This window comes from Miscanthus floridulus, chromosome 18 (assembly GCF_019320115.1).
Source record: "Miscanthus floridulus cultivar M001 chromosome 18, ASM1932011v1, whole genome shotgun sequence".
Lineage (NCBI taxonomy): Eukaryota > Viridiplantae > Streptophyta > Magnoliopsida > Poales > Poaceae > Miscanthus > Miscanthus floridulus.
The window spans coordinates 119,769,028-119,796,386 of NC_089597.1; the positions used below are offsets into that span (position 1 = coordinate 119,769,028).

At 46.3% G+C, this 27,359-nt stretch overlaps 1 protein-coding gene across 1 annotated transcript; it reads right to left on the bottom strand.

The window, feature by feature from the left end:
- Positions 1 to 22,171: 22,171 nt before the first annotated feature.
- On the bottom strand, positions 22,172 to 24,889 carry LOC136520302 (F-box/FBD/LRR-repeat protein At1g78750-like). Its single transcript, XM_066513759.1, has 4 exons — positions 24,623 to 24,889; positions 23,235 to 24,241; positions 22,975 to 23,151; positions 22,172 to 22,850 (listed from the first exon to the last, which is right to left on the bottom strand). Exons 2-4 carry the CDS (start codon positions 24,156 to 24,158, stop codon positions 22,512 to 22,514), a joined length of 1,440 nt encoding a protein of 479 aa, XP_066369856.1. The 5' UTR covers positions 24,159 to 24,241; positions 24,623 to 24,889; the 3' UTR covers positions 22,172 to 22,511.
- Positions 24,890 to 27,359: the final 2,470 nt, after the last annotated feature.

A 27,359-nucleotide genomic window follows, 5' to 3' on the forward strand; every position in this document is an offset into this window, starting at 1 on the left:
TACCCCAATTTCATTCAGCCATAGCAATCTCTTCTTCTTCATCGTCCTCATCGCCATGATTAACTGAATATGGATTATAAGCTTCAGCTATTGCGGCACTCTTCTGGAATCGAGTATCTTTGCGCATATTTTGGAATTAGCTATTGAGTGCTGCCACTCATTCTGCCAACTGACCTAAATTGTTAAACTCTTGCCAAAACAACTTCTCTCTCCATGTTGGCAATATTCCTTGAACAGCCAAAATAGCTAGCTGATCATCAGTCAGATTCAATGAAAAGCACAAATTTTTGGTCTCTCGGAACCTCTGAAGAAACTCGGCACCCGATTCATTAGTTCTTTGCCTTATGGTCGTCAAATCTGTGATTTTCTTTTCTCCCATCCTAGTATAGAAATATGTATGAATTTTCTTCTCCAGGTCAGTCCAATTGGCAATGGAATTAACTGGTAACGATAAAAATTAGGTGAAAGCTGGTCCTGACAGGGATAGGGAGAAGAAACGAACTCGATGAGCTTCTTCAATGGATGCTTCACCCAACTATGTAAGATATCGACTGACATGTTCTATTGTACTTGTGCTATCTTAACCAGTGAACTTAGCAAATTCCGGGGGCCTATAATTTATAGGAAGAGCAACCAAATCATACCAGTGAACTTAGCAAATTCTGGGGGCCTATAATTTTTACGAAAAGGACTACCCTTTTGATTTTAAACTGAATTGATTCTTTATCATTTCGGTTACTCTGAGCAACAACTCATCAGCATTTGAATTTGGATTTCTTTGCAATTGCTGACCCATCTGCGGATTAAAATTTTGGGTACCTTGATACCCTGAATTTGGAATTATATGAAGGGTATTATAATCCGTGCCATAATGATATCCTTGTGGAATCTCTATCTGTTAGGTCCTTTGCTGATTTGCTGCTTGAAGTCTCTGATTGTAAACATTAGGATCAGTATCTCTATGAATCCTTTGAACTGATGACGCTATTTTTTGAGCCGACGACGGTATTTGGCCTGCTGTGCCAAAATTAACCATTTGATTCTGAACTTGCCTCGTCGGCTGTTGCATATGCTACACTAACGATCCAGGATTATACTGTATTTAATTAATAGTGGTACCCTAAACTTGCTCAGACAAGCTCTAAACTGCCTGGACATCATCATTACTAGCTAGTGCTGCTTCTTGATGGCTAGTACCGGCTTGATTAGTCTCCTGAGTCGATGGATGTAGAATGTTGTAGTAAGCCATGAAACATCTCCTTCTTGGTATTGTAAAATGTGTTTAAGAAAGCAGTGTTATGATTCAACATGGCATCATGAACATATTTGTTTACAGCATCTACGAAGAAACGCCTATCATTAGCTTCATCTGTATATGACTGCCCATGCATCAAAACTCTTGGTAGTGGATATTTCTAGATAACCTTGTTGTCACGTGTCTTGGTGTAGGACACCAAACACTTATTATGAATCTCTTCTATAGCTTTGCTAATGACGTCCTTATTCTCATCAAGTAAGTCTTCATAAGGCACTATAACAATGTCCCTGTTGTTTGTGAGCTACCATGATGATTGTGGGGGTCCCACCGAACGTGCCAGAATGCATGTCGACGCGAAAACATGGTAGACGCGTCTGTGGACACACAACAAGCTAGAATGATCTAGAGATCTTCTTGGCTTCAATCACAGGACCAGTCGATCCTATGAATCCCAAGGGTGTGCCAGTCAATTTAACCTATAATTGATAAGGAGAGAAAGTTTATCAGTAATTTAGGGTGGAACATGCCGGTTTTGCCCAGAAAGTTCCAAGTGTGTCGCTTCGGGAGCAGCCAAACGGGAAAATCGACTAAATAGCCGATACGAGAGGAAATCGGCTGTTAAGGACTGTGATGCTCGCAGGTCATGATTGATTTATAATAACGAGCACAATGCACCTAGTCTTTAATGATCCTTTCCCTTGAGCTATCAATATGTACGCGTCAAAAATACATCATTGGCTAGATCAGATTTAATCAATGCATGTTGCAAAGCCAATGATTTCGGTAAAAGGGATATTGAAATGACCCCAATTTCCGCGAAGGGAAATCCACAGTGTCGAAGTGTAATATGATCGTTATAGATCATATTACCCAAATTCCAGTCGAATATCACATCCATACAACGATAATATCAGAGTACAAATAGTGCGGAATTACATAATTTATTACATCGCCAGCATTGGCGGAATCAAAAGTAGCATTCATTCAGAACAGCTTGAAGATACGATTGTCCAAACTCGAGCGTAGGCATGAACCCCTCATCCGTCAAACTCCTCGGAGCTATACTCCTCAGTAGAACCTGTGTGCCAAAATTTATCAGTACGATTTGTACTGGCCACTCCCATCCCTATGAGCATTGCTTTGTGGAAATTGGATGCAAGTGGGACATAGTCAAAGGAACCTATAAGCTGGGGTTTCCTATGCAATAGCATATCAAGTAAATAGTAATAGTTTGTCAAGTTTTAACACCATTCCCACACACATTCCACTCCATTCCCTTTTCCGAGCCAGGTTTCGATCCTGGGATCGACATACCACCATCTCCATACCATCACCATACCATACCATCGCTCAGTCGACAGGCCAACTCCCTCTCGGCACTGTCTCAAGGCCCGTAGCCCCTGGCTACGACCGACACTCTCTCACGGGGGAAGAAGAGAAGGACTCATCTCACTATCTAGTTTAAGCGAAACCCAGGAAAGGTCCATAGCCGACAAGTCGGCACATGTATCGATCGATCAACCATACACTCTGCAGAGGTTTTACATAACCACAAGATCCGCCTTCCTCGCTGACCGTCGTCAACTAGGCTGATTCCGGCTGCTTGCTAGCCTAGGATAATGCCACTCTACCATTCAGCCCTGGTTCACCCCAAGTCAAGTCTGGGGTGGCTGAAACTGTGAGTCATGAGCCGGGTCCACAAGGTCTCCATGAAGTCTCGGAAGGGTGTGGGGGAAATCCTCCGCGCCCCGTACCTCCTTACACTGTCCGCTATCAACCTAGCAGTAGTGGCAATATCCTACCAAGTAGTCCAGCCGTCCCGCACCATATAGGGCGAGTGGTACGTAAGGCTTCCCGGTGAATCTGAGTACTAGTAAGTCCTTAGGGATGACCAAGCCAGAATGTCTCCATCAGGGTTTCCATTTATCGTGCCACCACAGCACCTCCATCCCGGGCTCCACCCGTCATAGGTTCACACCCAGGTCCACCTCATATACCATTTACCCACCACAGGTATCCATTTCCAGGGGTGCCCAGGTAGCATCCCATAGCAAGACTTGCCCCAGGCTCGTCGTATACTCCAACTTGGTCGACACAACCCTCACCCTCCACACACCCAAGTCACACACGCAGCACTCTCCCCATAGTCCAGGTAACACCAGTTTCCACCACGCACGTAGTATAAGCGTAGTAGAAGTATAAGTAATGAAATATATAGCAGTAAGCGTGTGTCTAGCCTAATAGCAGGGTATGCAGGGGTAAGGTTGCGTCAAGGTAAAGGCTTTCAAGCAAGCATACTACCATGCAAGTCCTAGCATAATATAATTGTAGCAGTAAAGTAAAGCGATAGCAGTTCTATATTAGCCATGCGTAATAGGTGCTACGAGATTGGGTGGGATGTGGCACCTTCAGTGTAGTCGTCTCCGTTCTCCTCACGGTACTCACGGTCCTCGTCCGTCAGGTTCTCCTCCGAGTCTGCATCGTTCGCATTATAGTCGCGTTAGCGACGTCTATAGAATAGCACAAAGAAGCAAGGGAAATTCAAAAGAGCCAAATGCACTCAAACATGGGTTCATTGCGTAGAGCTTGATTTTAGATGAATTTTGGTCCTAGTTTCGTATTTTTCTGAGGTCGTATGAATTAGTTATGAATTTCCGAAAGTTTAAATCTATTTCTGAAAATGGATAAAGGCTGAATTAATCCTGGGCTGACACGTGTCATGCTGTGGTTGGTCCACGTGGCTTGCTGACGTCAGCATGACGTTGTCATCATGGTTCTGAGCTGATAGGTGGGGCCCAGCTGACGTCAGCATGACGTCATCAACGTCGTCCACACCGACAGGTGGGGCCAAAAGCTATTGGGTCACTGACAGGTGGGTCCGGTCAAAGTCAACGTCAGTCAACGATGAGTCAACGGTCAATGGTCAACAGTCACGGTCACTGACATGTGGGCCTGGTCTGCTGACGTCAGCAGCTGATGTCAGCGTGACGTCAGCATGACGTCACCTCGGCTGTGCTGGCTTCTGACATGTGGGTCCCACGTGACGTCATCATGACGTCAGCATCTGACGTGTGGGTCCAGGGTGTCCGTGTCACTGACAGGTGGGCCAGGTCAACGGTCAGCGTTGACCAGTCAACGGTCAATACGGGCCGGGTCCGAACTGGGTCGGTTGGGCTTCGGGTTGGGCCGGTCTGGGCCGGGCCGGGCCGAACACGTGGCACGCTGTGACGCTGCCACGTCACGGCCGTGGGCTCTTATTGGGCTGTGGTCCATGGCTGCGGTCTACGGTGGACCAAGTGATGCTGGTCCATGGACCGCAGACTGGTCTACGGTGGACCGAGTCCACCCGTCGCCTCCCAGGCGTGGTCCAGGTACTCCGGGTGCACGCGCAGGTGGCCGGCGAGGGGGGGTGTTCCCCTGTTTTTCCCACGGCGGTGCTCCTGCCGGCGGCGATCTTCACTGATGAGCCTCTGTGGCGAGGCTGGTGTCTGATTGGTGTGGGGAAAAGCTTCCCCGGGCCACGGCGACTGCGTCTGCGGGGTCAAGGTGGCGACCAGAGCTCCCCAAGGTGCTGGCCATGGCGAGCGGCGGCTCGGCAGTGCTTGCCGGTGGCGAGGTCGCGCACGCCGGCTCCCCGGTGGCTAGTGCTGGGCAGAGGGGGCTTCTACGGTTCCAGTGGGTGCACGACGAAGGCGTCCAGGGCTCAAGCGGGGCTTCGGTCTCCTAGGTGGCCGTTAGGGGCTCCAGCAGCCATGGTGACACGGTGCCGACGGCGATGCACGCGCTGGTGCGCTACGGGCTCCGGTGGGGTGTCACGGTGGTCTCGGTGTGCACGTGGGTGCATGTGTTCCAAGTGGCTGAGGCAAGGCACTGGCCTACGCGCTCCAGGCGTGGAGCGCCATGGCCGACGGTGAGGTCCGGCGGCAGAGAGAGACCGGAAGAGGGGAAAAAGCTCACCGTGGGTGGCGTGGAAGACTGGATGGCGATGCCGTGTCGATTCGAGGCCGTGCAGCTCCGGTGTGGCCGTGCAGTGCCGTGCCTGAGCCACGTCAGTGACGAAGCGCCGGCGCCGTCTTCGGCTCCGACGACCTCCTCCTCCGCGGCGGCTTCGGCGCTTTCTTCCTCTCCTTCCTTCCCCTTCTCCCTCCTCTCTCTGGTCCCGGTGCGCAGCGTATGGCCACCAAATAGCGGTGGGTGATGGACGATCGCTAGGGCTTCTAGGGCTGGGGCTCTTATAGCCAGAGCTTCGAGCTCCACGGCGGATGGCTAAGGATCGCGCCAAGCGCATCGAGCGGCTTGCGGGGCGTGGTTGGTTGGCATGGTGTTGGCATGGGCGCTGCGCCAAGGGGGGGGCAAGGCCATAGCTCGGGCATGACCCCCTGGCCTGCCCTGCCATTGCTATCGGGGCTCTGTCACGCAGTGGTCGTGCGTGGCGTGGAGAAGAGGAATAGTAGGGCTGACTTGCGGGGTCCAGCGGCAGCGGCAGCGAGCAAAGGCGGGGAGACGCGCGGGCGTGGGTGTCGTGCGGCTGACACGTGGGGTCTAGCGGTAGCGGCTGCAAGCAGAGGCAGGGAGACGCGCGGGCATTGCTGGGCCACAAGTTGGGCGAGTGCGTGCTGGGGCTAGCTAGGCCGAGCTGCCTGGCTACGTGGCCCACTTCTTGTTTTCTTTCTTTTTGTTTTTCATTTCTTTTCCATTGTTTAATTTCAAATTTGGTTTAGAATTCGAATTTAAAACTGAGGTAACTTGTTCATTGGAGTTTAGGGAATTTTGTTTAATAATAACTTTATGGAATTGTTAAGCATAACATAAAGCAATGAGAATCCAAATCACAATTTAAGTTAACATGTATGCAACATCTATTTGATAGAAATTAAATAACCATAATCAACATATGACATGCTATGCTTATGTGTTGACTTAGGTTGGGTTACTTCTAATGCAACTCCTGGGTTGGGTTACTTTACATGACACTCATCATCACATGGAAGTTTTGAGAAAAATTTTGTAGTTGGTATTTTTGGTGTGTGGATTTTTGGGTTGTTACAGTCCTACCCCCTTAACAGAATCTCGTCCCCGAGATTAAAGCGTAACGTACTCTTCGAAGAGGTAGGGATATCGTAGCCGGAGGTCAGACTCTTTTTCCCATGTTGCTTCTCTCTCAGTATGATTACTCCATTGAACCTTGCACATAGGAATAGTCTTGCTACGGGTCTCTTTGGTATCTCTGCCCAGAATTCTGATAGGATGTTCTTTATACTCAAGTGTATCTTGAATGTCAAGTGCACCAGTTGGGACTGCTTCATCGGGTACTCTTAAACATTTGCGTAGCTGGGATACATGAAATACGGGATGTACACCCATCAATTCCTCAGGTAACTCAAGTTTGTAGGCGAGCTTTCCAATTCTCTTGCAAATCTTGTATGGGCCAACAAATCTAGGGGCAAGCTTGCCTTTCACATGGAATCTGACCGTTCCACGTAGCGGGGATACCTTGAGATAGACGAAGTCCCCCACATTGAACTCCAGTTCTCTTCTTCTTTTGTCAGCATAGCTCTTGTATCGACTTCGAGCAATTCTCAAATTCTCTCTTACCTGAGCAACTCCTTCTTCTGCATCTTGAATCTTAGCGGAGTCAAAGAATGATCTTTCTCCCGGTTGGGACCACATCAAGGGTGTCTTACAAGGTCTGCCATACAGAGCTTCAAATGGCGACATCTTGATACTGGCTTGGTAGCTGTTGTTGTAAGAGAACTCTGCATAGGGTAGGCATTTCTCCCAATCAGAGCCGTAATTCAGTACACTAGCGCGAAGCATGTCTTCTAAGATCTGATTTACTCGTTCTGTCTGTCCATCTGTCTGTGGGTGGTAAGCGGTACTGAAATCAAGTTTGGTTCCAATAGACTTGTGCAGAGCTTCCCAGAATCGAGACACAAATTGAGGACCACGATCAGATACAATACTAGAGGGAGCTCCATGCAGTCTGAGAATATGCTCAACATATAGATCCGCTAATTTCTCGGCGTTGGTCTTGGTCTTTACTGGTACAAAGTGAGCAATCTTGGTCAAGCGATCAACAATCACCCAGATGGAATCATTGCCTTTCTGTGAACGGGGCAATCCAACTATGAAATCCATGGATATGTTCTCCCATTTCCACTCGGGAACGTCAAGAGGCTTTAGCAATCCTGCAGGCCTTTGATGTTCAGCCTTGACTCTGTTGCAGGTGTCACAATGTGCCACATGTCCTGCAATGTCTGTCTTCATGCCTTTCCACCAGAAGTGTTTCTTCAGGTCTTGGTACATCTTTGACCCTCTAGGGTGAATACAGTATTTGGAATCATGAGCTTCTGACAGAATTTCCCCTCGTAGTACTGGGTCAGATGGAACACAGATTCTGTTCTTGAACCAGATGGTTCCTTGTTCATCTTCTTGGTGGTTGGTCTTGTAGCCTAGTTTCATCAGACCACGGAGATACTCAATCTCTTCACAACTTTTCTGAGCTTGACGGATGCGATCTGTGAGATCATACTGTATGCGGAGCTCATTCAGCAAGCCATGCGGTAGTATCTCTAGTTGGAAATCATCAATCTCTCCCTTGAGCTCAGGTGGTACTGATTCAGTGATCAAGGTGTGACAGTAACTCTTGCGACTAAGAGCATCTGCGACTACATTAGCTTTTCCCGGATGATAGTGAATTTCTAGGTCATAGTCCTTGATCAACTCAAGCCATCGGCGTTGCCTCATATTCAAATCTTCTTGAGTGAAAAAGTACTTCAAGCTCTTGTGATCGGTGTAGATGTCACACTTGTTGCCTATCAAGTAGTGTCTCCAGATCTTCAAGGCATGCACAACTGCTGCTAACTCCAGATCATGGGTTGGGTAACGGTTCTCGTGTTCTTTCAACTGTCGAGAAGCATAAGCTATCACTCTTCCATCTTGCATCAACACACAACCGAGTCCTTGACGAGATGCATCACAATAGACTACTGAAATCTTTGCTGATATCAGGCAATGATAGCACAGGAGTTGTGGTAAGCTTCAGTTTCAGTTCCTAGAAGCTTTGCTCGCACGCGGGCGTCCATTCAAACTCCTTAGTCTTCTTCAGAAGGTTGGTCATTGGACGGGCTATCTTGGAGAAGTTCTCAATGAATCGGCGATAATATCCAGCCAATCCCAAGAAACTTCTGACTTCTGTCACATTGCGGGGTTGATCCCATTCTTTCATAGCTTCAATCTTGGCTGGATCAACTGCGACACCCTCAGCTGATAGTACATGGCCTAAGAAGGCAACTTCCTGTAGCCAAAACTCACATTTACTGAACTTTGCATATAGCTGATGTTGGGCTAGTTTCTCAAGCACGGTTCTCAGATGATGTTCATGTTCTTCAGCGGTGGTTGAATAGACAAGGATGTCATCAATGAATACCACCACGAACTTATCCAGTTCATCCATGAAAACTTTATTCATCATGTTCATGAAATATGCGGGAGCATTCATGAGTCCAAAGGACACCACAGTGAACTCAAACTGCCCATACCTAGTCACAAAAGCTGTCTTCGGGATATCACTTTCTCGAATCTTCATCTGATGATAGCCTGATCTGAGATCAATCTTGGAGAAATACTTTGCACCTCGAAGCTGATCAAGCAGATCATCAATTCTTGGCAGGGGGGTACTTGTTCTTGATGGTGACTGCGTTCAAGTTCCTGGTAATCAATGCACATTCTCATTGAGCCATCCTTCTTCTTGACAAATAGAACAGGGGATCCCCAGGGTGAAGCACTGGGTCCTGATATATCCCTTCGAGATGAGCTCATCAAGCTGTTTCTTGAGCTCAGTCAGTTCATCAACTGACATGCGATAGGGTCTCTTGGCAATGGGTCCCGTTCCCGGTAACAGATCAATGATGAACTCAACATCACGGTCTGGTGGCATACCCGGTAATTCTTCAGGGAATACATCGGGATAGTCTCTGACTACTGGCACATCATGAACTGTCTTCTCCTCTTTTTGTGATTCTGAACTTGCTTTAAGGGCACATAGGATAGAGGTGGACTTTCTAGACTGGGGTTCACATCTAACGACTTGGCCTGATGGGTGGGTCGCTTGGACATATCTAGGTGAACATGATATGATACCACGGTGAATGGTTAACCAATCCATACCTAAGATGACATCTAGGTTAGTGGAAGGTAGCAGGGTTAGGTCGGCTCTAAAGATAAGACCCTCAATGGTAAGACTCACTCCCTTACAGATGTGGGTGCACTTTAGGTCTCCTAAAGGTGAGCTGGTGATGATAGGCTCTTCACGTGGGGTTACAGATAGGTCATGATCTCGTGCAAACTTGGATGATATGTAAGAACAAGTTGCTCCAGAGTCAAATAGAACTGATGCAGTATTGCCATTAACTAAAAACATACCGTACACAATGTCAGGGGCAGCTTGTGCTTCCTCGGCGTCCAGATGGTTGAGACGTCCACGAGTAGCTGATCCCTTGAACTGAGACTTCTGTGCAGCTGAGTTCTGAGGGCACTCAGCGGCTTTGTGACCTGGTTGGCCACAAGCAAAGCAGGTGAAAGGCGTACCGCCTGTAGGGGTTGACGCGGGTGCCTTCCAGTTTCCAGTGCTTGGTGCGGAGCGGTTCTAGTGCTGGGCGTTCATTCACTGTGCGGGGACGGTTGAAACGGTCCTGACTGTTGCGGTCCTGAGCATAACGGTCCCGGGTGTAACTGATCCTGAGCAGGGCGGGAGTATTTGGCGGTGTAGCCTCCACTTCCCCTACTCGATCCAGGGTTGTCATCCCTGTTATGGCGAGAGCGTTCCCTGGATGGTGCATCTCTGTGGAACCTCTTGCGATCACGACCACGGAGAGACTCCTCAGGCTTACGTTTCCTATCCCTGTACTCTTCTCCTAGCTTCAGCACGGTCCTTCTCAATCTGGATGCAGCGATCCACCAGAGCACGCAATGTGTTGCTCTCAATACCGCCAAACTTCAGCTTGATGTGCGGGTTAAGTCCCTTGCGGTAATAGTATAGCTTCTCCTTCTCAGAGTTCACAACATAAGAAGGTGCATAGCGCAGAAGGTTGGTGAAACGAGTAGTGTACTCAGTCACCCTATCCTTTCCCATCTTGATGTTGCGGAACTCCTCGGCTTTGGCCTCCATGATACCCTTGGGAATGTGATACTCAGTGAATGCTTCAGCGAACTCATCCCACGAGATGTGGGTAGGGTCCTCATGGGAGTCACTGAAACTGTCCCACCTAGGCACGTGCTGCACCCGTGAGCTGGTGTGTGGCAGCTCCAACACACTCATCATCAGGTGAAAGTAGTGAGGTCAAGCTTCTTCTCCATTTCCTTGAGCCAGTCATCGGCTACAAGCGGGTCAGGGTCGGTGCCATCATAGGTAGGTGGCCTTAGCTTCAGAAATCCCTCTAGCTTCCTTTGGAAGTCATTCTACTGACCTCCCTGGTGACGGTTTGCTCCTTCAACAAGAGCTGCAAGAAGCTGGGTCTGCTTGTGCCATCACTTCTGCCAGGTTCGGTGGTGGTGGTGGAGGAATGTTCTCCTCAGGCGGCGGAGTATTCTCCAGGTGGAAAGGTATCCCTCCACGTCCACGGCCACGGCCACGACCACGGTTGTTGCCACCACGTCCCCCATTGGGTTCAACTGGTTCAGGGGTGGGCGCACGTCCTCGATTCATTAGGCGATTAGAACGGCGGTTCGGCATCTGCAACACGGATCATAGAGAGTTTAGTGCTTGTGCCATAAGTGCTTATAATTCAATATGATTACATGATTTTGACGATTTAAAGAAAAACATTTATGCTATCCAACACTCATTACAAAAGAAGCAATAAGATTCATAAAGATGCAATAAGATCCGAAACATTCATTACATGGTTTTTATTACATAGCATCATCTCCAGTAGCTACACTTGAAGACGTGCGAGAATCGTTCTACTCATAGTGTCTCATAATACATCTCATAAGGGGTACATCATGGGGTACAACTTACGGAAGCTACTGACATGACTCATGACCACGCAGGGTCATCTACTCTAACTCAGTACACCGCAGCTGGGATACGACTGTTCTCGATCTCGATCTCCTCAGTCAGACTTGTGAAGTCGGGACACGTACTTCAAGGCCTCGGCGAGCTCCTCAGTAGGCTTGGCTCCAGGTAGGGTAGGGCAGGCGTCTAGGTTGAGGCGAGTCAGGGCTAACTCAAACTCCTCTATCCTAGGCTTCGTCTTGCTACGAACCTCCTTGGGTAGCTGATCCCACATACCCTTCATCTCCCTGAGGCGCTTCCTGTCAGACTTCTGCCAAGCCTGCCATGTCCTCTCACACTTGTCCTATAGGTACTCGGTCTGCCTGAGTGCCTCGATCAGGTGACCCTGGTTGCGAACGGCCTTCTTCCTGAACTCCTCTAGCTCCTGAGTCAGGGTCTTGTTCCGAGATTGGATCTTCAGCATATCAATCCCCTTGGATCTCTCTCTGTCTCCTCTACGGTTGAACTCAGCCTTCTTGTCATCCAACTCACTCTGCAACTCCAAGACCTTGCTAGTCGAGGTAGCAGTTCCTGTTGCCTAGGTCGGCTGCTTTGTCCTGTAAGTCAGCGACCTTGGCTCTGTGGTCCTCCTCACGACGGTTGAGCTCGTCCTGCAGCTTGGCAACTGTCTCCAGTAGACTAGCTCGCTCCTGTGCTCCCTACGAGTCTCGCTCCTGGTACTCCCACCGGAGGGCCTGGTCCTGACAGTCTCCTCTGCTCCAGCTGGGTCACGTACCTGTCCTGCTCCAGTAGGTGAATAGCTGAGACACGAAGGCATCTATCCTCCTCGGCAAGGATAACTCTGCCTGCTGCGAAACTCTGCTCACTGGGGGTAAGGCTGAGGTCGAGGGCCTAGGGAAGTAGACGGAACTCTGTCGTCTTCAGGTGCTCGTAGTGGTCCCTCATCACTCTGCGAAGTGCCTTGTGTGAGATAGCTCGTAGTCCCTCCTCGACTGTGTCCTCTATAGTCAACTCGGTGAAAGCTGGGACAGAAGGTAAGGTAGTGCTAGCTGGGAACTCCACTGAGGTGACAATCGGTCCTTCGATTCCTCCTTCCTTAGCTGGCTTCCCGGTGCAGGTGACCTTGACAAGCTCATCGGGGACACCTAACGTGACGAGAACTCGGTAGAGGGTCTGTGCAAAACCCCCGAGCTCACTGTAGGTCAAAGGTAAGCTTGGCGTGGTCCAGAGGTAGCGGTCCTAGTGGCGGCCAGTCGACGTTCGTTGCCATCTGCATGTTTCAAGGGGACAGGTGTTAGCAGGTCAATAATAGATAAGCCTTGCATAAAAGTAAATGCAGGGTCGGTATATAACCGAAAGAAGGGTTGTTCACGTCCTATTCTATCGTCCATTTCTAAGGGTTTCGTCCTAAGGTCAAGTATGGCTCTGATACCAACTGAAACGACCCCAATTTCCGCGAAGGGAAATCCACAGCGTCGAAGTGTAATAAGATCGTTGTAGATCATATTACCCAAATTCCAGTCGAATATCACATCCATACAACGATAATATCAGAGTACAAATAGTGCGGAATTACATAATTTATTACATCGCCGCATTGGCGGAATCAAAAGTAGCATTCATTCAGAACAGCTTGAAGATAAGATCGCCAAACTCGAGCGTAGGCACGAACCCCTCATCCGTCAAACTCCTCGGAGCTATACTCCTCAGCAGAACCTGTGTGCCAAAATTTATCAGTACGATTTGTACTGGCCACTCCCATCCCTATGAGCATTGCTTTGTGGAAATTGGATGCAAGTGGGACATAGTCAAAGGAACCTATAAAGCTGGGGTTTCCTATGCAATAGCATATCAAGTAAATAGTAATAGTTTGTCAAGTTTTAACACCATTCCATACACATTCCACTCCATTCCCTTTTCCGAGCCAGGTTTTGATCCTGGGATCGACATACCACCATCTCCATACCATCACCATACCATATCATCGCTCAGTCGACAGGCCAACTCCCTCTCGGCACTGTCTCAAGGCCCATAGCCCCTGGCTATGACCTGACACTCTCTCACGGGGGAAGAAGAGAAGGACTCATCTCACTATCTAGTTTAAGCGAAACCCAGGAAAGGTCCATAGCCTGACAAGTCGGCACATGTATCGATCGATCAACCATACACTCTGCAGAGGTTTTACATAACCACAAGATCCACCTTCCTCGCTGACCAGTCAGTCAACTAGGCTGATTCCGGCTGCTTGCTAGCCTAGGATAATGCCACTCTACCATTCTAGCCCTGGTTCACCCCAAGTCAAGTCTGGGGTGGCTGAAACTGTGAGTCATGAGCCGGGTCCACAAGGTCTCCATGAAGTCTCGGAAGGGTGTGGGGGAATCCTCCGTGCCCCTGTACCTCCTTACACTGTCCGCTATCAACCTAGCAGTAGTGGCAATATCCTACCAAGTAGTCCAGCCGTCCCGCACCATATAGGGCGAGTGGTACGTAAGGCTTCCCGATGAATCTGAGTACTAGTAAGTCCTTAGGGATGACCAAGCCAGAATGTCTCCATCAGGGTTTCCATTTACCAGTGCCACCACAAGCACCTCCATCCCGGGCTCCACCCGTCACAGGTTCACACCCAGGTCCACCTCATATACCATTTACCCACCATAGGTATCCATTTCCAGGGGTGCCCAGGTAGCATCCCATAGCAAGACTTGCCCCAGGCTCATCAGTATACTCCAACTTGGTCGACACAACCCTCACCCTCCACACACCCAAGTCACACACGCAGCACTCTCCCCATAGTCCAGGTAACACCAGTTTCCACCACGCACGTAGTATAAGCGTAGTAGAAGTATAAGTAATGAAATATATAGCAGTAAGCGTGTGTCTAGCCTAATAGCAGGGTATGCAGGGGTAAGGTTGCGTCAAGGTAAAGGCTTTCAAGCAAGCATACTACCATGCAAGTCCTAGCATAATATAATTGTAGCAGTAAAGTAAAGCGATAGCAGTTCTATATTAGCCATGCGTAATAGGTGCTATGAGATTGGGTGGGATGTGGCACCTTCAGTGTAGTCGTCTCCATTCTCCTCATGGTACTCACGGTCCTCGTCCGTCAGGTTCTCCTCCGAGTCTGCATCGTTCGCATTATAGTCGCGTTAGCGACGTCTATAGAATAGCACAAAGAATCAATGAAAATTCAAAAGAGCCAAATGCACTCAAACATGGGTTCATTGCGTAGAGCTTGATTTTAGATGAATTTTGGTCATGGTTTCGTATTTTTCCGAGGTCAGTATGAATTAGTTATGAATTTCCGAAGTTTAAATCATTTCTGAAATTGGATAAAGGCTGAATTAATCCTGGGCTGACACGTGTCATGCTGTGGTTGGTCCACGTGGCTTGCTGACGTCAGCATGATGTTAGCATCACGGTTCTGAGCTGACGGGTGGGTCCCAGCTGACGTCAGCATGACGTCATCAACGTCGTCCACACCGACAGGTGGGGCCAAAGCTATTGGGTCACTGACAGGTGGGTCCGGTCAAAGTCAACGTCAGTAACACGAGTCAATGGTCAACGGTCAACGGTCAACTAGTCACGGTCACTGACATGTGGGCCTGGTCTGCTGACGTCAGCAGCTGATGTCAGCGTGACGTCAGCATGACGTCACCTCGGCTGTGCTGGCTTCTGACATGTGGGTCCCACGTGACGTCATCATGACGTCAGCATCTGACGTGTGGGTCCAGGGTGTCCGTGTCACTGACAGGTGGGGCCAGGTCAACGGTCAGCGTTGACCAGTCAACGGTCAATACAGGCTGGGTCCGAACTAGGGCCGGTTGGGCTTCGGGTTGGGCCGGTCTGGGCCAGGCCGGGCCAGGCCGAACACATGGCACGCTGTGACGCTGCCATGTCATGGCCGTGGGCTCTTATTGGGCTGTGGTCCATGGCTGCGGTCTACGGTGGACCAAGTGATGCTGGTCCATGGACCGAGTCCACCCAGTCGCCTCCCAGGCGTGGTCCAGGTACTCCGGGTGCACGCGTAGGTGGCCGACGAGGGGGGGTGTTCCCCTGTTTTTCCTGCAGCGGTGCTCCTGCCGGCGGCGATCTTCACTGATGAGCCTCTGTGGTGAGGCTGGTGTCTAATTGGTGTGGGGAAAAGCTTTCCCGGGCCACGGCGACTGCGTCTGCGGGGTCAAGGTGGCGACCAGAGCTCCCCAAGGTGCTGGCCATGGCGAGCGGTGGCTCGACAGTGCTTGCCGGTGGCGAGGTCACGCACGCCGGCTCCCCGATGGCTAGTGCTGGGCAGAGGGGGCTTCTACGGTTCCATGGGTGCACGACGAAGGCGTCCAGGGCTCAAGCAGGGCTTCGGTCTCCTCGGTGGCCTGTTAGGGGCTCCAGCAGCCATGGTGACACGGTGCCGACGGCGATGCACGTGCTAGGTGCACTACGGGCTCCGGTGGGGTGTCACGGTGGTCTCGCGCTGTGCACGTGGGTGCATGTGTTCCAAGTGGCTGAGGCAAGGCACTGGCCTACGTGCTCCAGGCGTGGAGCAGCCATGGCCGACGGTGAGGTCCGACGGCAGAGAGAGACCGGAAGAGGGGAAAAAGCTCACCGTGGGTGGCGTGGAAGACTGGATGGCGATGCCGTGTCGATTCGAGGCCGTGCAGCTCCGGTGTGGCCGTGCAGTGCCGTGCCGAGCCACGTCAGTGATGAAGCACCGGCGTCGTCTTCGGCTCTGACGACCTCCTCCTCCGCGGCGGCTTCGGCACTTTCTTCCTCTCCTTCCTTTCCCTTCTCCCTCCTCTCTCTGGATTCCGGTGCGCAGCGTATGACCACCAAATGGCGGCGGGTGATGGACGGTCGCTAGGGCTCTGGGGCTGGGGCTCTTATAGCCAGAGCTTCGAGCTCCACGGCGGATGGCTAAGGATCGCACCGAGCGCATCGAGCGGCTTGTGGGGCGTGGGTGGTTGTCATGGCGTTGGCGTGGGCGCTGCGCCAAGGGGGGGCAAGGCCATGGCTCGGGCGTGACCCCCTGGCCTGCCCTGCCATTGCTGTCGGGACTCTGTCGCGCGGTGGTCGTGCGCGGCGTGGAGAAGAGGAATAGTAGGGCTGACTTGCGGGGTCCAGCGGCAGCGGCAGCGAGCAAAGGCGGGGAGACGCGCGGGCATGGGTGTTGTGCGGCTGACACGCGGGGTCCAGCGGCAGCGGCTGCAAGCGGAGGTAGGGAGACGCGCGGGCGTTGCTGGGCCGCATGCTAGGCCGAGCGCGCGCTGGGGCTGGCTGGGCCGAGCTGCCTGGCTGCGAGGCCCACTTCTTCTTTTCTTTCTTTCTATTTTTCATTTCTTTTCCATTGTTTAAATTCAAATTTGGTTTAGAATTTGAATTTAAAACTGAGGTAACTTGTTCATTGGAGTCTAGGGAATTTTGTTTAATAATAACTTTATGGAATTGTTAAGCATAACATAAAGCAATGAGAATCCAAATCATTATTTAAGTTAACATGTATGCAGCATCTATTTGTTAGAAATGAAGTAATCATAATCAACATATGACATGCTATGCTTATGTGTTGACTTAGGTTGGGTTACTTCTAATGCAACTCCTAGGTTGGGTTACTTTACATGACACTCATCATCACATGGAAGTTTTGAGAAAAAATTTGTAGTTGGTATTTTTGGTGTGTGGATTTTTGGGTTGTTACAGATATGCCATACAAACAATCGACTGTTTAATATAAAAGGATCTATGAACTGTCTAGATCTAATTTATTACCACTAGCAGTGAGGTTCGACCGGATCGATGCAACTATGATGATGACAATAATCTAAAACCAAAAAATCCATAAAACCGACTATATGTCAACAGGTTCATGAAAGCATGCCATATCTGTGAAAGCACGGGAGAATTGGCTAAAATAACTGATGCTTGCATAGCAAACAAACAGAGTATATATCTCGATCGCGAACAAAACCACTAATCGATAATCTCTAATCTAAAGTCTTCCCAGTGAGGTTTGACCAGATCGATGCAGCTATGGTAGTGTCATTAGATTAGATCTTATTAACTAGTGAGTTTATCCAAGATCAAAACATGTCTTTGAATGCGTACTATACTTGATTAGAATAGAGATAAAATAGCCGATCTAGCAGAATTAAGCCATCAATTATGAGATGCATAGTGTGACCAGACTAGAAGACGACCAATTTTGATGATATGATGCCGCTCTATCTCTATTTTAATCGGATGATTTGTTATGATTAATAGAACATTAATCATAACAAGATCGATAACTGGTGAATCAACTAAAAACAAGGAAAATCTTACTAATCTTAGTCGATTCGATAACTGGTGATACTGTATTAAATAACAAGTTATCTAACACAAGATCGATAACTTTGATCTATATTATGATTCGTAAGAGATCAATCAGCTGATGCAGCCTTATAAATGATAATACAGATCGATAACTAACTTATACTAGAGCTCATAAGAGGTCGGCCGGACCGATGCAGCCTTACAAACAAAAGTATAAGCCATGACGGTACTTACAGACAAGTCGGAGGTCGACCGGATTGATGCAGCCCTGCTTGTTGAAGAACTCACCGAGATCTACGATACTCCTACTCCTAAGGGTTAGCGTAAAGCCGAAAAAAAATAATTGGTATTGATTGATTGATGTTCTTTTACAATAACCGGGGTCCAATATTTATACCCAGAACTTAAACATGAATCCTACTCAAATGCGACTTATTACAATCTTTGTAATAAAAGAAAACATTGCTAACTTAAGATAACTTGGACCCTAATCCTTTTCCTTTTATAGAGCCGACGCCATCCGTACGTAGTCCATTGATGTTGTCTGCTGACGTCACCTATAAAATAGCCGATTCTGACACTGCATCAAAACCAGCTGATATCGATTCTCATCTGATCGGTCCCTTGATGATACAATCTTAGAAGCTTCGAGTTCCCGCGTTTTTCTTTCCCAAATTTTGGTGTAAACACATTTGTAGATGAACATTTTTTTATGAATAGTAGAACACATTTGCCATGAAGGTAGAGCATTTTGTTTTTATAAATCGGGATAATATTCTAGGTTCAAGAGAAAATTGTTCTAGATTTAAAAGAAAAATTTTCTAGGTTCGGGATAAAATGTTCCCACATACGTGAGAAGTTGCTGAAGTTGCATGCACATGAAAAATTTTCATGTTAAATAAAACATGTTTCAGCTTCAAATGAAAGTTCCAACTTTAGGACAAAATTTTTTTACATTCACGAGAAAAATGTTCGCCTTCACAAAGGGAAGTGTTTCAGTTTTAGGAGAAAATATTCCGAGTTTAGAATAAAAATATTCCAATCAAATGAAAAAAATAATCCATGTAACATAAAACTTTAACGGTTGGGGAATCAAGTATTGGTTTGTTTAGACCAAAGCTATAATAAATATAGAACAAAAATATTAGGAATAAAATAATATAAACTAAAATGATACAGAAAGAGGAGAAAATTAAAAAACAAAAAGAAAAGTCAAAAAAGGGAAGAGAAAAGAAACAAAATGGAAATTTATGTAGAAAAGAAATAAACTATCTTGTACATAAAATTAATATGGGAGAAATTTTATTTTCTTTTAATGTGGAGAAAACTATTTTCGAAGAAAGAAAAGTAAAAGCGTCTCCAAGAGTTTTCGAAACCACTCTCAATCTTAACTTTTTTTTGACAAGATTAAAAACCTGCTCTTCAACTACTCTCTATCTCAACTTCCAATATTTTCGCACTTAGGCAACTCTCAATCTTTTCGCACTTGGGAAAATCGACCTGGTTGCGCACATATATAAGTGCGCCTATCCATCGACCAATCTAAAGGTAGAATGACGTGGAGAAGAATAAAGAGTAGGAAAGGATTCCTGCTGCAAATATATAAGAGCATCTCCAAGAGTTCTCAAAACTATCTTCCAATCTATGATTTTTGGCAAGATTGAAAGAACACATCTCTAATAACTTCCAACCCCACCTCCCAATCTTTTGGCACTTAGAAAAATCAACCCCGTCGCGTGGATAAATACACGCGCATATCCATCGTGTCAATTTAAGGATGTGTGAAAGAATAAGAAGTAGGACAGGGTTCCTGGTACAAATGTACCTTAGATAAAGAAAATATAAAAGTGGTTGGGTGATTTAGAAATAGTTCGGGATCCTGATATAAAATTACCGTTTATCTTTTGGGAGCAAGATTTTGAAAACTGTTGGAGAAAGCCAACAAATATGCTCCCAAGTTTTTTAGTCACTTGGAGAACTCATTAGTTTACCGAGTGATTTTTTTAGAAACTATTGGAGATGCTCTAATAAGAGAGGAAAAATATAATAATGGTTTGAATAATTTAGAAATAGTCTAGGATTCCTGATGCAAAATTGTTGTCCATATTATAGAACTGAGATTTTAAAAATTATTGAAGAAATCCAACAAATTTTGCATGTGACGTGGAAAAGAAAAAGGCATACATGACACGTGAGATGTCAGACAGTAGCGAAATATCACTATATATAACAGCAATATTGGAGATGCTAGTGCAATACTACCGCTCCACTTATCTAATTTTGGCTTCTCAACTCTTGTCTTTTTGTCTAATTATAACTCTCAACTATAAAACCATCTAACTTTGGCAACTTAACTATTAAAACCGTTTAATTTTGACTTTAGAGCCATGTCAAAACCACCTTGGGAGTTAAAATTAAACGGTTGTAATAGTTGAGATGTTAAAATTAGACAAAGACAAAGAGTTGAGGGGTCAAAAATGAACTTAATCAAATACTTTAGTTTTTTAGATATTTATATGAAAAGTTTATATATTAAATTTACTTATTGACAAATATTTATATGTATTAAAATATTTATCTACACTTTATTAGATTTTTATCATAAAAAGTAGTTTCAAAATTATCATAAATTAAACTTTAGTACCAAATTTTTTAAAAAAATATAATCTATCCCATCGAGATCTATAACTTTGATTTGGGTTATTTCTCCATCCGAGTTCACTCGAACAATTAAAAAAAATCAAAATATAAAAACTTCAAACAGAATTTTAGGATAGTGAATGATTTCAAATAAAACAGCTGTCAACCACAAAGTTGTAGATCTTATAGAGATCTACAAGTTTAATTTTGGTCATTTCTCGATCCGAGTTCATTCAAACAATTTAAAAAAATTCAAAATATGAGAACTTCAAACATAATTTTGGGATCATAAATGATTTCAAATGAAAAAAAATCGGCAAGTACAGAATTGTATATCTCATTGCGATCTATAACTTTGATTTTAGTCATTTCTCCATCTAAGTTCGTTCGAATAGTTCAAATAGTTGAATTTCAAAAATATGAGAACTTCAAACATATAGATTGTATTTTAAATAAATTCAGATTCATGTTTAAAACATAAAAATCCAAAAAAGTGTAGATAAATATTTATATAAATATTATCAATAAGTAAATTTAAATATATAAGATTTTCATAAATATCTAAAGAACTAAAGTACTTGATTCAGTTCTTGTTGTTGTATAACTTTAGCACCTCAAACGTCAATTATCAAAATCGTTTAATTTTGGCCCGAGATGCGGTTATAAGTGGTTTTGAGATTTTGCTTTGAGGTCAAAATTAAACAGTTTTGATAGTTGAGGTGCCAAAGTTAGATGATTTTATAGTTGAGGATTAAAATTAGATAAAGCAAGAGTGAGGGGCTAAAAATGTACTTAATCCTACCTGAACTGGTATTCAAGAACCGAACCAGTTTCATTTTGTCTTTCACAAATACATAAGTAGATTGGTGACTAAATTGTCTGTCCCTATTATCTGAATTATGATTGTTGCAGCAGCAGGCGATGAATGGTGATGGTGTCATTGAGAAGTGAGGAATGCATTCTTTTTTCTGTTACTCTGGAAAACATATATGAGCTTACTTGCACTACAGGAATACAAACATTTGATACAATCGTCTTGTGAGATGTACGAAATGTTATAAGCAGTCATGATACATCCACATATAAAATTAGTGACAATCAAGCGTTTATTGGAGAATCAAGAAACCTGGAAAACTTTTCCAAATGCACATTGCATGGTTCCAAGGTGTTAAGTACTACTAAGTTACCAAATAACTGCAAAGATCGACTACCAAGAATGATAAACTGGAAGCTCTATTGCCAACCCTCGTCATAAAATAAAACAGATAAAGAAACCATGTAAAATCTTGATACAAGAATTAGGGCTAAGTAAACAGGGTCCCAAGTATTTTACACAAGAGATACATGCCAAAAGGGATGGTTTTCATCATCCCAAACCATCTTACTAATGGTGGAAACAAATCTGATATTCCCTTCACTATACTTCATTTTAAGTAGAAACCACATTTTTCATTTCTCTAATAACAAAGGAAAATGGAGAAGCACAACCATTAAGATCTGTAAATCATGAAAAAAAATCACTGACGACATCAAAATTTTGTTGCTGAGCTGCTTCTTTTGTTGGCAATTCTCACTCCAGGTATATCATGACCAATACAGCATCGCCATTCATCTAGACAAACAAATCCAGTATCCCCTACACGATAATTCATTTCAAGAAGCAATCGCAGAATTTCATTTGTTACGATAGCAGAGACACATTTTAAAACCATGCAGACTTATTGACAACAGAGTTTGTTTTTCCACTGAGTTGCTTCTCTAGTACAAACTCTAGGTATCTCATGACAACAACAGCAAATAGTTAAATGCACTGCTATCAGCATTGCACTTCATATAACAAAAATCAATCATATGGCTCAAATTACACGTCATCCTGTTCACCAGGCTACTTCTGGAACCTTGTCTTATCAAAAACATGTAACATGTGTTGGGAACAAACCCAGAAGGCATACTCAAGATAAAAAAATTGTGTACATCTCCAATGTTCAGGCTGAAGCAATGCGATCTGATATCTGATACTAGCAAACCAAGAAGGAAGGTAGTTGGCATCATATCACATAACCACTGTTTCATATATACAGCTACAAAAGAATTCATCTTCATATTGAATTGTGAAATGAATGTGGTAACACCGTAACAAGACAAGAAAAATAAGCACGTGCAAAAATACCATGCAGATTACTCCGCTGTTAGTACAGGTTTATTCATATATTGTCAATAAACTACACACAGACAGATATCGCTCCAGTATTGTGATCTACATACTGCAGGACTACAAATTGATAGACAAAAAAGTTACTCCTCGATAAAGACCTCTGGATGAAATGGCTGAATTGCTGGATCATCAGACTCACTGACAATAATGCGTCCACTAGCCAAAGCTTCTTTGAGAAGAAGAAGGTCAGCCTCTTGTACGCCAGGCACATGCAGTGGATCAACATTGGGAGAAACTAGTAGCAATTTGTGTAGGGAGGTAGCCTTCCTCAACAAAAGACTCACTAGTTTCAACTCAAAGCGCCGCCAATTGAAGTTCATGACCTTCACCATTCCGAGCTTGACTAAGCTGTCCCCTGGTAGTTCTACGCTCACCTCTTCAACTAAATCCCCCAAGGGCACGTCACTGGTAGCCGGGAGCTGCAAAGATTAACCCCAAACATGCAGAAGCATCTCAACAAATAAGAATGCAAACACAGGTTCAGTAAAATGACAAGAGTGACTACTAAGCAAAGCGATACAGAAAGCCGTAAAAAATGGTAACCTGCACAAATAGCTTCTCAAGATTAGAAAAGTGGCAAGACTTGAGGAGCAGATAAATGTCAGCTAGGTTGTGCATCTCCATTTCAAGCATCAGCAGCTGTAGCTCTTTCAAATTCGGCAATTTGCTCATCTTGTCCCATCGGCAATTTGGTCGATCATTCAACATGGAAGATGCAACCTAAAGGGCATGGTTAATGAAACTTGAAAAGAAAAAATAAATATATGCATGCCTTTTTGCAACCAAAAAATTCATGAGCATACCTTGAGGGCATTGCTGCAGACGGTGAGTACTGTGAGACCGGAGAGATCATCCGGGAACATTCTATTCCACCTGTAGGGGGGTATTGGCTCACCAAGGCAGATGTATAGGTCAGTGGGTGCGGCGCCCTTCGGAAGGTGGTAGGGATAAAGGACGAAATCGCCGCTGTAGCGCAAGGAGCGGAGCCTAGGCACCCCCACAGTATGCAGCCTGGTCTCCCCGTAGCATTCGGCGATGTTGATTCGGCTCAGGGAGTTCGGGGCCGGGATGTGACGGTTTCCCAGAAGAACGTGGCCACAGTAGCAGCGGCGCAGGTCGAGAATGCGGAGGCGGGGACACAGTGCCAGAACTCTGGTGAACCTCACACTACTGGTGACGGAGTGGAGGCGGATGACCTCGAGCGCAAGGAATGGTCGCGCGTCCTTGTAGTACAGGTCGCTTATGTTGATGTTGCGGAGGGAGAGATGCGCGAGGAGGGGGCTCGACAGCGGCAGGTGGTAGTTGAACTTCTCGCTGGGTTTGCAGCAACGCAGATCGATCTGGAGGTCCTCGACGCGGCACTCGGCGGCGTACGCGAGGAGGCGCCTGAGGTGGTGGTTCCTGAGCCTCTGGTTGTCAACGACGAGGGAGAAGCGGTCGAGGCGGCGACGCGGGCCGCTCTCCAGCAAGCGGAGCACCTCCGTCGGCTTGTCGCCGGGGAGGAGGTGGATGTCGAGGCAGGATGTCGGTTCCGCCCAGCGGCTCTTCCAGAGGTCGCGCCACCCCTGCGCGAACGCCCCCGTGCGGATGGCGTCCTTGAGTGGGAGATGGGTCAGGATGCGCCGCCGTAGGTCGTCCGGCAGCGCCGAGATGCGGAAAACATCCACCCGCCGCCTCCTCTTCCCTCTGGCGCCGTCGCCGCCGCCACCGTCCGATTCGATAGCCATTGCCTGTCGCCGTGCGTTCCCCACTAGCACAAGCACAAGCACAAACCTCCCCCACAGGCTGTTCAAGGCCGAGAATTCTGGTCCTGTATAGAGTATAGACAGTCAAGAACCAAGATGGCAACCGGGAATTCCCCGTCGGGGACGCGGGGACAAACTTTCCCCGTCACCGTCACAACTGTCGGGGCTCGAGTTTCTCCCACCCCGTCCCCGAGCGGGGAATTCATCCCCACGGGCGGGGATCCCCGTCCCCGTTTCAACTGACACAGCCAAGAAGAATACAACCATATAAAAGTACAGGAGAAGAACAAATTGAACACCGGGGAGCATCTAGTAGCACACAGATCTGGAGGGCGGAAGCAAAAGCAGGCTCCAATGCACAAGCACGCTGTACATAGATGGATCTAGTAGTACTCTGATTCTACACAGAAGAAGCAGGAGCAGGTTCCAACGGATTTGAGCCGCACCTCCACAGACCACGTCCTGTCCCTTTTGCTTGCTCGGCCGTTTCTTGCTGGATTTGAGCTGCCGGTGTTCTCGCCTTGGAACGCAGCACAGTATGCAACGGGCGCTCGCCGTATGCCCGTATGGAGATGCAGGTGGCCAGGTGGGGTGCCTTGTGCGGACTGCTGAAAGTGGAAGATGAGGCCTGAAAGGGAGAGGGCGAGACAGAGACGGAGGCTGGTGGTGGTGCCGTGTCGGCGCGTCGGTGGAGTGTGTCTGGTGCGGTAGGTGGGATAGATAGAACTAGGGTTTGCCGTAGTATATATATTTGGCTGCGTTGGGCCTTTAGGTGGGCTTTGCCTTACTGGGGCGCGCCTGCATAGCAGCTTAGCGGGCCGGGATGCGAGGAACGGGGACGGGGACACCAAACCATCCCGTCCCCGCTAGACCCGACGGAGACCAATTTTCTACCGCTTAAATCCCTGTGGAGTTGAATTTGGCTCCATCTCCATCCCCTAGGGGAATTCCCCGTGGGGAATCGGAGATCGGGTCCCCGTTGCCATCTTGAGTCAAGAAGACCCTGCCGTTCTGGGCCTATAGACAGTCATGAAGACCCGGCTGCCTGGCAGCCTGTGGCCCAGCAGCCCATCTGGGAAAAACAATGTCAGGGGAAGGTGCAGTACCTACACCCAAGGTGGAACGAAATGTGGAATCAATTTCATACTTGAAATAACAGGGCATAACAAATCTCATAATTAAAATGGACTGGCTGCTCTTTTAACAGTGAAAACAATGCAAAGCGAATCGGTTCTAACAACATTGTGGAACATGGTGCGGCTTGCTGTCTCTGAATATTGTTTGCATTCTAAACAATGAGAGGGAAACAAAGTTCAGAATACTGAGTCTTCTTTTTAGCCATGAGGGCAGCATAAAATTAACCACGTGGTGGAAATAAATATAGAATATCACTGATTTGTTTTAAAGAAAAAACGTAGCACCCAATTGTCCACTGAGTTACACAGAACAGAAATGATGATATCCATGGACCATGGTGTATAAATGTCTGGGCTCTTATTCCTTTAAGGAATAGGTAAGGCAGAAACAGGAGTATCAGATAGACAATTTGAGTCAGTGCAGGTTCTTGCATAATTGTTATGGTATCTGAATATCTGATATCCAGTAAGAGGATGCAAAAGATATGCTAAACCACATTTTCCCCCCAATTCTACGTATTACTGAAAGGGCAAATCAGATAAGGAAAATTTAACACCTTGGAACCCTGCAATGTATCTGGTATTTGGAATTCTTTTCCAGTCCGTGTTGCTTCTTTGATAAACGCTACACTGTCAGTAGTTTTACGCGAGGATGTATGCTGACAGCTTATCAAGCAATTTTTGTATTCCTGGAATGCAAGTAAGCTCATATGTTCTTTTCAGATTAATAGAGAAAACATAAGGGAAATCCTCAGTCCTAAGTAACACAATCACCAACCTCTGGTACAGCAACACCCAAAATTCAAATAGATCTGCAGCAAACAACTTAATCGACCAATTTAGAATTCAAATTCAGTTCTTCATGCGTTGTGAAGGACAAAATGAAAGTGGTTCTGTTCCTGAGAACACCACATCAGATACTATCAAGTGGATAACTTTTATTTGCAGAAGTTGATGCGATATTTCATTAGCATCTGCTTCCCCATACAGCCATACCAATATGATGATATCTCACAAGTATCTGAAATATATAATAACTCCAGGAAAATGCTTCAGCATGCACGTCCTCTATGTTTAAAAAAAAAACCCGAAAGAAATCAATAACGACATTCACATAAGAAGTTCAGCCTAGACCAGGTACAAGTTACTAAAGTAAAGTAAGGGCAAGACAACACAAGCTACAAAGCACTTCGCGTGATCTTAAACAGCCTCGCAATAGCATATACTGGATTCATCTAATGTATTAACAAAGAGTGTAATCATTCGATGTAGCAACAAAATTCAGTTCCACTCACTATGTTGAAAGTTCAAATCAAACCAGTTCTGTTCTTAAGGAGTCCAATCTGCACATGTAGCAGAATCCAATGATATGATGATATTTCACCAAAATATCAAACCCTTTATTCAAGTTTATTCATACAGATTGATATGATGATGTTGATTGGTATCTCAAACATGTAGCTGAATCCAATGATATGATGATATTTCACCAAAATATCAAACACATAGATAGCACAAGAAAAATGAAAGCAGCAGCTGCTCTATTTTCAGAAACAAAGCTAAAATGTCAATAGTGGCAACACTATATGGAATTATCAGTTATAGGCAATCGATCTCTTTGCTGTAGTACAACTGAGAGGGGAAATTACAGAATGCAGAATCAGCATTTCATTTCCACACACATTCCCGATTAAGACTGTCCAGTATATATCCAACTAGTCAGTGAAATGGTATCTCAAACCAAACCTTAGGGCCAGAACTTAACTATGCTGACTGAAAACTAATTGCTCAAAAAGATATCTCGATGAGCTGCCTTGATTTTAGAACCAAAAAACTCACTGAGCACTTGTACCTCGACATTCTCTGGAGCTTTTTCGAGGCACAGCAGGCTTAAATCTGGGAAAATGGCATTGCCTGACTGATCCCTGTCAGGGCCGTCCCGGGAAAATTCAAGGCCCTGTACCAAGCTAAAAAATGTGGCCTACTAGTCGCTGCAGGTTCAGGTTGCCGTCAGTTCCTCACGCTCGATGTCGATCGCTCGTGATAC

What these genes read in the sequence shown, in the direction of transcription:
- LOC136520302 (XM_066513759.1), bottom strand. Translation starts at nt 24,158, where the DNA reads ATGGCTATCGAATCGGACGGTGGCGGCGGCGACGGCGCCAGAGGGAAG. An exon ending in TCTGCAGCAATGCCCTCAAG is followed by an intron (nt 23,152 to 23,234) that starts GTATGCTCATGA and finishes CATGCCCTTTAG; the next exon opens with GTTGCATCTTCCATGTTGAA. An exon ending in TTGAGAAGCTATTTGTGCAG is followed by an intron (nt 22,851 to 22,974) that starts GTTACCATTTTT and finishes TAATCTTTGCAG; the next exon opens with CTCCCGGCTACCAGTGACGT.